Genomic DNA, 16,242 nt, shown 5'->3' with positions numbered 1-16,242 from the left:
TTGAGCTTGCACATAAAACATTCTTCACACTAATACATTAAACAAACAAATGTCATATTTCCGTCATGTTATACCACGTGGTTTTTCCAAGCTTCGATTTAGCTCCGACTGGGGAATCGGCTCCACCTACCGTTTATCTCCATCAACCAATGAACTGATGTTCACAGAAAAAGTGGTAGATTGAATTCACACTTTATTTTTTCATTAATGATTTGAGGGAAGAGCACAGGCAGACGTGATTTAGAGAAGCACGGTAGTCCTTGAATTTGTTCAGAGCTTCCTGAGGTCCTGACATGATCTTTGTATAGGCTTGTATAGCTGTATAGCTTTTTTTCTTTATATGATGATTTTAATGTAAAGTGTCTGAGTATTCTGAAAAGCGCTCTATAAATAAAATGTATTATTATTATTGTGCGTGGACAGTTGAGCCATATTTCCTGCACACATGCTCTAGTTGGTGACCCGCGGTCATCATTTTGCTCGGTTCAGTGTTAAATAACTATTAGATAGCTACCAAGTTTCAGTCAGACACAAGAAGTCACATCATTTAAAAAAAAAAAGTGCATAGCATGAATTAAACATGATCCATCTGCATTAGCAAGAAGGTGTGTTTATGTAAATGCATAAAAGTTGATTTCATTGCCTCTCTGTCCTTTCAGGGCGAGTGTGTGTTGACCGTTCAGCTCGACGATGAAGACGTGTGTTGCGCCGAGGGAGAAGAGGACAAAGAGGAGGAGGCAGAGTTTTATCTTTTATTCTCAGGATCCACCCAAAGACATCTGACCAGCACACTGCGAGTCGGCCACGTCACACTGCATGCTGTGTGTCCAGGTACAACACACTCACATAATCTCTTGTACTATTATTTTTTTCTCTCCTAAAATTAGGTCTTAAAAGTTCATTATCCTACTCTATCCTGTAGTGTGACGTTTCTTTCTTCCAAAAATTTCAGCAACTGTTTTTCTCCAAATATTTTATAAATTACCCTTTTCTTGCTAAGAACTCATAACATTATAACTTTATTCCCAACAGTGGCCCAAATACTCTTGTATTTTGGTCTGAAATAGTTGAAATAGTCGGGTTAGCTGCTCTATAAAGCGGATACCAATACCAGCTCAAGTGTATGAGTACATCATTATGACTCTATATGTATTTGACCCGGCCCCGAATAAGCAGCAGAAAATGGATGGAGGGATGAAGGGTTTGATGGAGAGATATATGGATGATAGTTGGATAGAGTGATGGAGAGATGGATGGATTGAGAGATAGATGTATGGATGGGGGATGTAGGAATTGATGGTTTGATGGATAGAAGTATGGAGAGATTGTTGGATGGATGGAGTGAATCATGCCTCTCCACATGGTTAGATCTATGGCATTAACTCTTCGGTGGATATCACGCCTTAATACCTACTGCATCTCTCAAGATTCAGATCATCACCAGGCGTCTCCAACAACATCATATCTGTTAGTCATAGTCTGAACAGGAGTTTATAATGAGCTGATGGATTTCACTCAACACCTCACCCAGTATTACGTGAGGTAGGTGTTCTCAGGGTGTGGTCTGTTGTGGTTGTGACAGAGCATGTAGAAACCTCCAGATGGCAGTGCGAGCAGGATTATTAGCCTGGGTGTAGTTACTCTTACACAGGCGATTGTGGTACCAGCCCTCGGCAGATTAAAGGATTGGTTTCTCAGACCATAATCTAATATTACTGCTACCAAAATTGAAAACACACAAGATCAAGTCAAAAACCATTCAGGTTTGGAATAACGACTGTGGAAATGCTGAGGGGGCGGTTCTGAGCTCACTGACTTCCAGAGAAGTGAGGGGAACCGAACACACTCAATGACACCAGGTCACCAGAGGGCCGAAACACCATCTCAACCACAAAAAAAGCACTTATACAGGGAGACAAAAACAATGAACTGAAAAGGGAGCCGAAGCACAAAACCAAGCTGGCCAAGCTTTGCTAGGGCTTGGAAGGAGACAGCCGTCATCCCTGTTCCCAAAAAGCCCTATGATGGGAAACCAAATGCCGTCCTGTCTGAGTTTATAACAGCGTGAATTTCAACAAGCTGTATTCACTGTATCCAGCAAGCCACACTTTAGCTGGCTTACCACAGTGGTATGAACCCAAATAAACAGACTTTGCTGTGATTTAATTGCAATAAAGATATAAGAAGGATGCCGAAATAACTACACAATGGTGCAATTTGTAGAAAGTCTGAAATCCTTGTTAGTCAGGTCTGTCTCAAGAGGACAAGCAAATATCTTTTAAAATGCTTGTCTTCTGAGTGGAGTTCCGATCGATCAGTGCTAGGCTATGGTAAAATTTAAGCTCCTCCATCAACATTCAAAATAACGCCATCCAAGCGATACGGCAGCAACGTTTTTTTGACTTGTACACACATTTAAACACATAGTAAGTTGGGTCTCTGTACAAAATGAGTCACTATCGTAAAACTCTGGGTGCCCAAAGACGGCGACAATATTTATTCCCTCCATTTCCGATTCAACAACGTCGGGGCGTCAGTGATGACAGGTGACTCTGACGCAGCTTCACAAATTTCTCCCTCAAGTTGCATAAGTGATGTGAATTTCGAACTTTCGTTTTGCGGCTGCAGCGCTCTTACTCAATACGGGAACAATTTCAGATATCGTTGTCCCGACTAGTCAGTTAGACACAAAAACAAAGGGTCCAAGCTGAAAAATACTGAAGTTGCCCTTCAAGAATTATGCACTCGGATCACTGTCTGCTCCCTTAATGTTGTCCGTTTTGTCTTAAAGTTTGTGGATCTCTGTGGCGACTCAAACTGTACTGATGTGTGAAGGCCCAAGACACACATACATAGAACTTTATTAATCCTAACTGAAATTCTTTAGAAGAATAAGAAAAAAACTATAGTCATATAAACATACATAAAAAAGAGAGGAATAAATGTACCAAAATACTGACAGCAGTGCAAAATAGAATTGCAATAAGACTAAGATCAATTTAGTTAAATAAATGAACTAAAATAGGAAAAGTAAATACCAACAATATGGGAATAAAAACAAGAGTAAAAAGATAAAGTTCATAAGAAGTAATACTAACACCAGTGCCTAATAGAAACTAAAATAGAAAAGTAATTTTATGTATGACATCTGCTTATACAGCAGGTAAACAGACAAATCACACAGCTCATTGTTTCTAAGTAGCGTGTGTGTGTGTGTGTACGCGCACGCTTCACTTCTATGACAGAATAACATAGTGTTCCTCAGGCTTTATGAGCGCACTTGTGTTTATTCATCTGTGTCGATGATTGATATTTATTGAAAGTTACTTTTCATATTTATGGGATGTTTTAACATACAGATAAAGTGTGTGTGTGTGTGTGCTGTGATGCTGTGCTGCAAGTAGAAGCTCATAGTTTCACCTACATTACGTTCCAGTCACGTACTTTATCCAAAGCGACAGACAACACTTGCTGTGCGATGAATCTTTTTTTTTTTAAGACTATAAGCAAGCCCAGTGCTGCTTTTTCCTCTAGCGATGCTACTGCTAGGACATCAGAGGCTCCATCTACTGCCCCTTTATTCTCCACACTGTCACATGACCTAAGTCCCTTATCATGACTCTCACCATGTTGCATTTAATTTGGGGATCTTGGCCCATTTGAAATCAATAACAAATACAGTAGGGTTAGCCTCTTAATACTCAACTATATTTAACTCGTGTTTGTTTCACGCTGGCTTCACCAGTTGACAGCTGGTCAACTTTTTTTAAAGCATTATGTTTTCGGGTTGTCAGGAATGTCTATACATTTTTGCACAAATATTAAGGATCAAGGATGAACTGATTTGAGTTTGGTGGTCAAAGGTCTCTCTCTCTCTCTGTGTGTGTGTGTGTGTGTGTGTGTGTGTGTGTGTGTGTGTGTGTGTGTGTGTGTGTGTGTGTGTGTGTGTGTGTGTGTGTGTGTGTGTGTGTGTGTGTGTGTGTGTGTGTGTGTGTGTGTGTGTGTGTGTGTGTGTGTGTGTGTGTGTGTGTGTGTGTGTGTGTGTGTAGCCCATGATGTGTGTGAGCAGGTCTCGGTGACACTATGTTGGGCCCGGCCCGGTGGACCAGTCGGCACACACTCACAGGAGACCTTCTGCTTCGTTCAGGTAACGGCACAATATGTGTTTGCAATATGTGTGCGTTTTGGGACAGAGCTGACGCAAGAACTAAAAACAGAAATGATATGTAAAGTATTTTTTATTCCACCTGAGGTTGTCTTTGCTGGATGAAAATAATTCTGTTACAATTCAGACACTGTACACGGCTCTGGTATCGGCCTGTCAATCACAAGGTAGCCCCGCCTAAAAGCATACCCTGCTTTATGGTGCTGTATTCAAGAAGACTCGAAACTAGAGATTAAGACCATAAACTCCTGTTTACAATATTTACTGAGTTAATAAATCAAGTGAGAAGTAGTCGTTTTCTCATAGACTTCTATACAACCAGAGGAGTCGCCCCCTGATGGACATTAGAAAGAATGAAAGTTTAACGTACTTCAGCAAAAGTAAATTGGACGGACTACAGGAGCAGAAGGCCCCAGTGGGTTCCACTACTGCAGCTAAGAACAGGAAACTGAGGCTCCAGCAAGTACAGGACCAAGACCGGACGGTAGAAGATGGGAAAATGTCATCTGGTGAAACTAATCTAGATTTCTGCGGCCACGTAAAGATGGTAGGGTCAGAATTTTGCGTAAACAAAATGAATCCATGGATCCATCCTGTCTTGTGTCAGCAAATCATGCTGTCTGCTGTCCTAATGGTATGTGACACTATCATGCCAACATGGAGCAGAATCTCTCAGGAATGTTTCCAGCACCTTGTTGAAAACACAACGTCAAGAATTCGGGCTGCTCCGGGGGAAAAATTACAGGGATGGGGATCTTACCCTGCATGAGAATGGTTTACCTAATAAAATGGCCAGTATTTATGTTGACTTTTATACAAGAAATGACAGAAGACAAAGATATGTTTCATTAGAAGCAGATGAGATGTGTCAGTAATAAATAAATTATTTTGGCTGATATATCAGATTTTTTAAATTTATTATTAAACATAGATAATGGCCTTGTCCTCTAGTAAAAATGTGTGACGTCTATTCTGTATTTATGAATATGGAATATTATGTGCCTCATTCAATTTCTAGGTGACCTCAAGCACATCAACATTTCTTTGCCGCGAGTACATAAAAATCAAATTTTTCTCTTTTCCAATAATTGGTAATAATGTTTTTACATTTACATCGTGTTCAAGAATGGCACGCAATGAAAAGTAGATGGAACTATTTTTAAACAGTAAAAAACTTGGCTTTGAGTCCCTCAAAATAATGATGGCAGTATTGTGTGTGTTGTGTGTAGGACTTGGCTCTCGACATGGCCCACTTCCTACTCGACAACATTGCCCCACAGGAAGCATTGCTATTGGACGATGAGCAGGTAAGTTGGGAAAGACCTTGAGGGCTCTGAAATGTTGACTCACTTCCATATATATGTATATTTTTTTTAGCCGAGGTCTACACACGATCAGTTAAGTTTTTCATGCTGATATATTGATTACCATAGACATTTGTTTTGGTATTGTTCATATTGGATTTAAATGAAATTAAAATGTCCGACCAGCCTTTATTTTGTTTGTGTGTCAGATTCCGTTGAAAGAGTGTGAGCGGTTGGATCAGAGCCTGGCCCTGGCCCTGAAACACCTCACCCTGCCCCACCAGAGGACCGGACTGGGTGTTGACGGACAGATGGCTGTCACAGACTCACACAGTGGCACAGAGACGCACATGGACACAAGCGCGGAGGGCTCCACACTGCCGGACCGCCGCACCGGTGAGTTAGACGGCCACGAACCAACAAAACAAGTCGGCACTGTTAGTTAGCATTCGGGTTCATTTACATGCAGTGTATGTTTTATCACTTTAAGTTCAGCAGCCTAACAGGCACCAGCTGGGCCACCGCTGTTGCCTGTTCGCTCAATCCGCATGTCCGCTCTCTGAAAGAGCCATGAAAGAGAGACTGCTTCCGCTCCATTGGCGAGCTAGGCTAACTAGCTTCCACTCAGCAAGAGGAATAGAAACCTAGCAGCTAATTGTCCCACCTTGAACACTGAATGTCTCCCGGTCATGGAGCACTCCTCCCTGGATGTGTTAATCTTCTTCATTCATCACCATAAACTCTGCCATGTTGTGGTTAAGATAGCCTGAGAGGCACGTTTAGTTTTAAGGTCTTTTGTCCAACTGTTTCCCTAACTTTCAGGGCTTGCTTATGTTTAAGACCAAGATTAGGAGAAAACCTAAAATATCTATTGGAAGTAAAAAGAAAACCTTAACTCTCACTTAAAGGAAAATCTTAACTCAAGGTGTTTTGCGCACCTGAAGTTGAGACATTGTTTCCACAAATATGTCCAAAAACAGTTTTATCCTCTTCTGAAAATAGATGCATATTTGTCTTTTATATGATAAAAAGTGTTCACCTACATTTCAAATCGACAGCTTAAATTCAGGGGGGAAAAATCACAAGATCATAAACATGGCATTCATGTGGGCATGGGAATTATTGGGTAAAACTGTTTATTTCCTCCCTACTGACATTGTAAACTAATTTTACGAAACAGATCAGCAGTCAAACTGATCTGTCGCTTTGAGTCGACAAATGTGATCACCACATCTACACCAATCATCCTTCCTTGGTCTGGACCGTGCAGCTGTTAGACAGAGGCTAAGTGGCTACACGTGAAGTCAAGTGTGCCGGGGCTGCTGGATCCAAAACAGTGGCGGCATTAGGCTTCTATTTCCTGCTTGTAAGGTGCTGAAATGTCATCTCCTAGTCTGCAGCCATATCTAAAGTCAGGAAACAAAGTGTGACAGAGCTGCTGGTCTCAAAATATAATATTAAGACTTACTTCCGTAAATCCAAGATATTTTTTGAGAACAGTGGCTGTGATACTTCGTCATAGTTGACAAACTTGAGTTCTGCCTTTTGGTTGGTCTTATTCTCTCGCTAATGAACTAACACTAATAAAACTATTGCCAGGGACAAGTTGGGTGTCAATGGATGTTGGTAAGGATGTTTCCCGACCTTCCCCACCAAATTCTACTCCCTTGGCTAGAAGTGGAGATGCTTGGACACCAACAGCTTTTTGCAGGCACGTCAACGATGTTCAGGAGGTTGTTATAATGTGTCAACCCAACATCAGATAAACACTGATTAGCTGTCCTCTGTATGTCTACAGGACGGCTGAGGGAAAAGGCTTCACTCGGAGTCAACCCACGCTTCTGCATGCTCTTCACGTAGCCGTTTAACCTGAGCATGGCTTCATCTTTTCTCACAAACTAAAAACTGACCTGATGCTCTGCAATCTGTTTTATTTATTTATATATATATATATACATGCATACACACGCACGCACACACACACACACACACACACACACACACACACACACACACAGATACAGGTGCTGGTCATATATTTAGAATATCATCAAAAAGTTGATTTATTTCACTAATTCCATTCAAAAAGTGAAACTTGTCTATTATATTCGTTCATTACACACAGACTGATATATTTCAAATGTTTATTTCTTTTAATTTTGATGATTATAACTGACAACTAAGGAAAATCCCAAATTCAGTATCTCAGAAAATTAGAATATTGTGAAAAGGTTCAATATTGAAGACACCTGGTGCCACACTCTAATCAGCTAATTAACTCAAAACACCTGCAATGGTCTCTCAGTCTAGTTCTGTAGGCTACACAATCATGGGGAAGACTGCTGACTTGACAGTTGTCCAAAAGACGACCATTGACACCTTGCACAAGGAGGGCAAGACACAAAAGGTCATTGCAAAAGAGGCTGGCTGTTCACAGAGCTCTGTGTCCAAGCACATTAATAGAGAGGCGAAGGGAAGGAAAAGATGTGGTAGAAAAAAGTGTACAAGCAATAGGGATAACCGCACCCTGGAGAGGATTGTGAAACAAAACTGATTCAAAAATGTGGGGGAGATTCAGAAAGAGTGGACTGCAGCTGGAGTCAGTGCTTCAAGAACCACTACGCACAGACGTATGCAAGACATGGGTTTCAGCTGTCGCATTCCTTGTGTCAAGCCACTCTTGAACAACAGACAGCGTCAGAAGCGTCTCGCCTGGGCTAAAGACAAAAAGGACTGGACTGCTGCTGAGTGGTCCAAAGTTATGTTCTCTGATGAAAGTAAATTTTGCATTTCCTTTGGAAATCAGGGTCCCAGAGTCTGGAGGAAGAGAGGAGAGACACACAATCCACGTTGCTTGAGGTCCAGTGTAAAGTTTCCACAGTCAGTGATGGTTTGGGGTGCCATGGCATCTGCTGGTGTTGGTCCACTGTGTTTTCTGAGGTCCAAGGTCAACGCAGCCGTATACCAGGAAGTTTTAGAGCACTTCATGCTTCCTGCTGCTGACCAACTTTATGGAGATGCAGATTTCATTTTCCAACAGGACTTGGCACCTGCACACAGTGCCAAAGCAACCAGTACCTGGTTTAAGGACCATGGTATCCCTGTTCTTAATTGGCCAGTAAACTCGCCTGACCTTAACCCCATAGAAAATCTATGGGGTATTGTGAAGAGGATGATGCGAAATGCCAGACCCAACAATGCAGAAGAGCTGAAGGCCACTATCAGAGCAACCTGGGCTCTCATAACACCTGAGCAGTGCCACAGACTGATCGACTCCACGCCGCATTGCTGCAGTAATTCAGGCAAAAGGAGCCCCAACTAAGTATTGAGTGCTGTACATGCTCATACTTTTCAGTTGGCCAAGATTTCTAAAAATCCTTTCTTTGTATTGGTCTTAAGTAATATTCTAATTTTCTGAGATACTGAATTTGGGATTTTCCTTAGTTGTCAGTTATAATCATCAAAATTAAAAGAAATAAACATTTGAAATATATCAGTCTGTGTGTAATGAATGAATATAATGGACAAGTTTCACTTTTTGAATGGAATTAGTGAAATAAATCAACTTTTTGATGATATTCTAATTATATGACCAGCACCTGTATATACAGTATATATATATATATATATTCTTCCAGTTGTTAAAAATGTTGTCTGTTCTTTATCGAGTTTGTTAAATACATGATAAAATCCATTTGCTCCACAAAAGACATTGAGTCAAGTTGTTCGCTAACTCTGACAATTGGTGCCAACGCTATAGGTTTCACAGTAAAGGCCTACGACTGTCTTTATATTGCATTTGTTTATTGTTAGGTGCATACAGTAAGTGATGATGCAGTATCAGCTGCAGCATTTTGCATTGCGCAATCAACGGACTGAGAACAACTGAAAACTTTATGGAATGTTGATCGGTCACATTTGGCAGATTTTGATGCAACACACCAGACTGGTACTTTTTTGTCACTAATGGGTTTTTAGATAATACAATTAAAATACCATAAAAATAATTGATTCAGAACCCCTCAAAATGTGGTAAAAGACATTTGTTTTTAGGCTGGTAAAAAATCAACAGTAAAAGCTGATAACGGGACACTTTGGGCTTTGAATGCTGGGATTTATTTGTGAAAATAGTGTAGAGCAAATAAGAAAATATCACAGAATTTCAATTAAACTTTCTCCGAAACCCGGAGCCATGACTGGCTGATACCCAAGTTTTGAATAAAGACTAATATCTGTCAGTGTAAACCTGCTGTCACATCTCTCTCTCCACCAGGAGGTGTCCACCTCGCTCCGCTCCGTCTCATCAGTTGAGTCCACCCCCCTCAGTGTTTTCTTTCTTCCTTCCTCTCCAGCCGCGTCTCAGTGCCAGCAGCTCTCCAGCCTGCTGCACTTGGCAGCCAGCCACGGTCTGAGGACGGTGGCGGCGTTCCTCCTGCAGCAACCGGGAGCCAGGGAGGCGATGAGGAGGCCCAACGCTCAGGGCCTGACTGCAGCACGACAGGCAGAGAGCAGAGGACATCGGCAGCTGGCAGAGCTCTTCATGCAGTGAGTACTTTTACACTACAAGTTAACAAACGGAGCTATTGAGTTAACGTTTGTTTTGACAAAATGTTATTTGAATATGAGGATGGCATTCGGTTTATTGTGGAAAAAGAAAACCTGTCACTGAGCTCAAGGGAAAAGTTGCTAAAGTATATAAAAAAGACAAAAAAATAAATATCAAGACAATAAAAACATCTAAAGTGCATGACTGTAGCTGTTGTGTATCTTGATTAAACGTCCTGATGGAGGGACAAAATGGTCATTTTGGAACCAAACAATGTACCCAGAACTGTCTGCTGTGTAGCATAGACTGTATATAAGAAGTGGACGTGGTCAGTGATGTCACCCGTTGGTTTGTGGACTGCAGTTATGAAGCCTCAAGTTCAGCAATTTTGCCGTCGCCATGTTTTTTTTTTGCGACCAATTAACGAAAGTTTCCATATTTGGAATGCGGAAGAGACGATGTTTATGGTATATGGTAGCGGCAGCAACCTGTCAATCACAGTAAGCCCATCCTAAAGCATACTCTGCGGTCTATTTGACTCTAAATGGTCCATCATTTACTAAATGAACATCATGCTGTATTGAAGTCGACTTGAAACTAGAGATTGAGACCATAAACTCACGTTTACAATGTTTACTGAGGGAATAAATCAAGTAGTCATTTTCTCATAGACTTCTATACAATCGGACTTCTTTTTGCAACCGGAGGAGTTCGCCCCCTGCTGGTCAGTAGAGAGAATGCACGTTTTAAGAAACTTCCACATTGGCTTCACATTAGACAGAACAGTTGTTGCAAAGCACCTCGTTCATCAGACAGACAATACTCTACAGATGGAGAACACTCTATAGCAGGGGTAAACTGGGCCTAGTGCCATGTATAAACATACCTTGTTATTGTGCATTCAATACTAAGCTATTCAAATAATACACAGGTTCATATATTCATGTTTTTATTTTAAACATGTGTAAGGTACAGTGAGTAGGATGGCCGTGCCACTGCCATTTATAAACATACCTTGTCAACATTGTCTGTCAATTTCATGATAATCATGCATACAAGCTATTCAAATTGATGTTTTTATTTTAAACATAAATGTGAAAACAAAAATGAGTGATGGCCTATTAGTGCCACTGCTATGCAAAAAGATACCTGTTATCTTGCATACAATACTGAACTATTAAAATAATGGACAGATTCATGTTTGGGGAAAGTTAAAAAAAAAAAAAGAAAAGAAAAAAAATAAAGAATTTTAAATGAAGAATTGTCTAATCAACCAAAAATTTCAGGACCCCCTGCAGTACCACCTAGGGGTGGATGAACACAATAATATAAACACCTGTACAACATAATGCACTCCAGTTTGGCAGCCTTAATGACGTTTGGGTATTGTTTTGATCGACCCCACCCTATCAAAAGTTAAGAAATTAAAAAGTTATACATTTCTGATTGGGTGGGCAGCCTACAGCCCACCTCCAAATTCTCCCACCGCTGACCCCCTTTTTTTGACGCAGAGAGCTCTGTAGAGGACCCGTCCACTGCACAGAGTGTCTATAGGAGCATTAGACATAGTTTTTCTTGGAAGAATAGTTAGTGGATGCTGTGCTGCAAGTAGAAGCTCATAGTTTCACCTACATTACGTTCCAGTCACGTACTTTATCCAAAGCGACAGACAACACTTGCTGTGCGATGAATCTTTTTTTTTTTAAGACTATAAGCAAGCCCAGTGCTGCTTTTTCCTCTAGCGATGCTGCTGCTAGGACATCAGAGGCTCCATCTACTGCCCCTTTATTCTCCACACTGTCACATGACCTAAGTCCCTTATCATGACTCTCACCATGTTGCATTTAATTTGGGGATCTTGGCCCATTTGAAATCAATAACAAATACAGTAGGGTTAGCCTCTTAATACTCAACTATATTTAACTCGTGTTTGTTTCACGCTGGCTTCACCAGTTGACAGCTGGTCAACTTTTTTTAAAGCATTATGTTTTCGGGTTGTCAGGAATGTCTATACATTTTTGCACAAATATTAAGGATCAAGGATGAACTGATTTGAGTTTGGTGGTCAAAGGTCTCTCTCTCTCTCTCTGTGTGTGTGTGTGTGTGTGTGTGTGTGTGTGTGTGTGTGTGTGTGTGTGTGTGTGTGTGTGTGTGTGTGTGTGTGTGTGTGTGTGTGTGTGTGTGTGTGTGTGTGTGTGTGTGTGTGTGTGTGTGTGTGTGTGTGTGTGTGTGTGTGTGTGTGTGTGTGTGTGTGTGCTGTAGCGGAGACTCACTTCCTCGCACACTGAAGAAAGTACTGTGCCGCCTGCTCGCCCCTCCTTTTTTACATTTGTTGTCTCACACTGATGACATCACAGTAATTGAGTCAGCCCGTCCATTCTCTGGGGAGGGAAAAGGGAAAAAGGGGGGGACAGATGAATAGAGGGAGGAGAGTCGTAGAACAATGGTGTTCTACAGTACACAGCTGCTGGTTACTGAGGGAGACATAAACACAGACGGCGAGGGGAGGCGTGTTGGTTCTGAGTCATGTATGTCCCAATCCCAGTCGGCAGTCTCACATAACCATTCAACAAGTAACGTCAGTTAAGTCCCTGAGGGTTCAGGTTTTAAGGCTTTAGGGGGGACTTCTGCAGAGAATTTTCATGGCACATGTACCTAGGGATGGGTATTGTTAGGATTTTATTAATACTACAACTCTTATCGGTACTCCTTATCAGTTCGGTTCTTTATCCACACTGTTATCGGTTCTTTTTCTATTACTAAATAATTGCTATAAAAGACATTTATAAAAAAAAAAAAGAGGGACAACAGGATTAGAATTAATTTCTAGTTTAAATATAATGAAATATTTGCAGTCACTATATAAAGTAATTTATATTTTACCGGAAACGAATCTGAAATGTTAATAAGATAAATTATGGCACAGCTGATAGAAGAGAGGGGCTTCTTTGTCTCAGTCGGCAGATAAATTTACAATAATTATAAGATACGCGGCAAACTAAGCTAAACAAGTAGATTATATATAGACAGCTTTTGTCTTAGCTTGTTTCACTAATTGCCGAGCTAGCGCTCCGTGGTTGTGTAAACACGGCGTGAGTGGATGAGAGACTGCGTATGTCTTTTCTACAAGTTCGCGTCATGTTTATGCTTGTTGAACAGATGTATTGATGAATTGTCGGCTGTTTAGTCACAACGGTTTTAGTGCTCTCACAGTAACGAGCGTCGCTGTCGCAGTTATCTTCACTTCACCGTCTCCACCGCGACCTCTCTTCTCTGGCTCGACCGCGACACAGAGAACAGGGGTTAGAGGCCGCGGCGTGGTAGTGCATTAAACCGAAACGTTAATAAGCACCGCTAAAAGAACCGATAATTTCGGAGCTTATTAATACTTCAGTCTTTAATAATTTAGCACCGGTGCCCGTTTGATTCCCAGGTTTCTGTACCCGGCCCTACATGTACCCCAGTCTTACCACTCTCATCTAATTCGCCGACTCGCTGGTGAACAAAGTGGACCATTTAGTAGCTGGAGAGCCAAACATTTCCCTCAGGGGTCGGTGGAGACCAAAAACAGAGCTAAAAGGAGAGTTAAAACTCAAAACTTCAAAACCTCCACTGGCTTCCCATACAGCAAAGAATACAGTTCAAAATTTGCCTCATCACATACAAAGCCGTCCACAACCCTAAGCCCCTTCATACCTTTCGCACCTCCTGCACCAACACGCTCCCACCCCGCAACCTCAGATCCACCGACGCCAACCTCATTACCCCTGATACTCTGTCCACATATCGGACCCTGGGGGTACAGGGCCTTCTCCATTGCTGCCCCTCCCTCTGGAACTCCCTCCCCCAGCACCTCAGATATTCTCTCGCCATTTTCAAAACTGCACTTAAAACTCACCTATTTAAATCTGCTTTTAACCTGTGATGCTAGTTATGAATGTTTTTGTTTAGTTTGTTACTGTTATAATGCCATCTCTCTGCCTTGTTTATATTATCATTGCTTTTATTGTTTCTGTTTTCACCATTTGCCTTTGAGTACAATACAAAACATGTGGTCATGACTTCGGTCATGTGACAGTGTGGAGAATAAAGGGGCAGTAGATGGAGCCTCTGATGTCCTAGCAGCAGCATCGCTAGAGGAAAAAGCAGCACTGGGCTTGCTTATAGTCTTAAAAAAAAAAAGATTCATCGCACAGCAAGTGTTGTCTGTCGCTTTGGATAAAGTACGTGACTGGAACGTAATGTAGGTGAAACTATGAGCTTCTACTTGCAGCACAGCATCCACTAACTATTCTTCCAAGAAAAACTATGTCTAATGCTCCTACAGACACTCTGTGCAGTGGACGGGTCCTCTACAGAGCTCTCTGCGTCAAGAAAAGGGGGTCAGTGGTGGGAGAATTTGGAGGTGGGCTGTAGGCTGCCCACCCAATCAGAAATGTATAACTTTTTAATTTCTTAACTTTTGATAGGGTGGGGTCGATCAAAACAATACCCAAACCCAAACGTCATCAAGGCTGCCAAACTGGAGTGCATTATGTTGTACAGGTGTTTATATTATTGTGTTCATCCACCCCTAGGTGGTACTGCAGGGGGTCCTGAAATTTTTGGTTGATTAGACAATTCTTCATTTAAAATTCTTTTTTTTTTTTTTTTCTTTTTTTTTTTTAACTTTCCCCAAACATGAATCTGTCCATTATTTTAATAGTTCAGTATTGTATGCAAGATAACAGGTATCTTTATGCATAGCAGTGGCACTAATAGGCCATCACAAAATTGCCTTAAAGCGCAATACAAATAAAATGTATTATTATTATTATTATTATTGATATCGCACTTTCATCAGGTGGACACAAACACCACTCCAAACCAAATTATCCCGTTGCTGGTAAATGCTCTACTATAGTCACTGGCTGGTCTCTAACTGTGTCCGTCTGCCGTTGGCTGCCGAGCAGGAAGTGAACACTCGGTTTATCGGAGCTATGTCTCTCGAAACCACGCCATGAGAGCAGTGAACCAAAACAGTAAATACTGAAGCTGAAATCTGCGGCAACAATGATCCTCTATATGTGTTAATCAGTTAAGGACCAAGTTGGCAGACATGACAATCCAATGCTCTCACTATGAAGAAAAACTGGTTTTCAAGCAAAACGCTGTCTGGGAATCTCTGTGCGTTTGTGTCACTGTGGGGTGGTGTCTTTTGACAGTTACTACCTGATGAAGTGCGCTGTGTGAGGGTGTGTGTGTGTATAGGTGTGTGCCGGTTAAACAGTCACCGCATCAAACACCCACTTAGCATGTTGTCTCCCTATGCAGCTCCTCCGTGGTGGCTCGGGCCGGACTGGGTGGTGCCCCCAGAACAATGAGCGTCAGAGCAACTGACTGGCAGCTCATCTGATCCTTGCTTAGGGTGGTGGGTGGATCTGGGGAGGGCGTGGTTAAAAAAAGAAAAAAAAGTCTGCAATGAGTGATGTGATGTCATCCACCATACAGGGCTGTGTGCAGCAAATCGGCTGAGTGTTTTGCGCTTGTCGGATTACAGGGTTTAGTTGTGCATTTGTTTGACCTTGCTGGACTTTTTAGATATTAACTTTATTTATTTTTTATAAATTAATTTTGGCTACTCCTTATTTTGTTCATTTGAATCATTTGTCCGTACTTTGACTCGGGTAAGAAGAGATAAGAATCTCAGAGATAAATTACTTGTTTATGTACTTTTTCAACATGATTGAAAGAGTTCAAATGTGTGTCACAAAAAGAAAAACAACTATTAAAGCAGTTTGTGTTGTAAATGTTTCTCAGACAAACATATCTTGTGTCAATGCAGGTACGAGACTTTCCCAAGTGTCCATGCGGAACCAAAGGAGCAGCCGCACTTTTACCCGGGGGGCCGAGTGTTCCAGCACCACGCAAACCTCGGTACCTACAACCTAACATTCCCGGCCCTCCGTCAGAGGAGGGGTGGGGGGGCAGAGATACAGGGGGAGGTGGAGGAGCTGAGGAGGCGTATCCACCTGCACAGGGAGGAAAAGGTGAGCCGGCAGCGAGTTCACACAGTTTTCTGGAGTTCACACACACCTGCACATAGGATTGTTAGAGTCCGATTCTCAGTTCAATCATATTATCTAAAGTACTTATGTGAAAGTGAAATTTAATCTTAGTTGTTAGGGTTAGGTTTAGATATTCATTTCATTTCGGTTACATTTTTTCAAGCTAATTTGTGGTTCAAC

The 16,242-nt window shown here is 41.6% G+C and overlaps 1 protein-coding gene across 1 annotated transcript in view; it reads left to right on the top strand.

Moving 5' to 3' along the window:
* Positions 1–598: 598 nt before the first annotated feature.
* LOC142965573 (uncharacterized) overlaps positions 599–16,242 on the top strand; it is a gene marked incomplete at its 5' end in the record, with an annotated part of 75,479 nt that continues 59,835 nt past the window's right edge. The window contains 6 exons of the mRNA XM_076106564.1: positions 599–831; positions 4,050–4,147; positions 5,395–5,472; positions 5,679–5,865; positions 9,822–10,014; positions 15,840–16,044. Of these exons, the coding sequence (XP_075962679.1) occupies positions 599–831; positions 4,050–4,147; positions 5,395–5,472; positions 5,679–5,865; positions 9,822–10,014; positions 15,840–16,044 (994 nt within the window). The remainder of the gene's footprint in view (positions 832–4,049; positions 4,148–5,394; positions 5,473–5,678; positions 5,866–9,821; positions 10,015–15,839; positions 16,045–16,242) is intronic.

Source organism: Anarhichas minor, unplaced genomic scaffold (genome assembly GCF_050575085.1).
Source record: "Anarhichas minor isolate MPS153535 unplaced genomic scaffold, ASM5057508v1 ptg000034l, whole genome shotgun sequence".
In the NCBI taxonomy this organism is placed as follows: Eukaryota; Metazoa; Chordata; class Actinopteri; order Perciformes; family Anarhichadidae; genus Anarhichas; species Anarhichas minor.
Note: the sequence above shows the minus strand (reverse complement) of the source record. Positions and strands in the feature narration are given on the sequence as shown.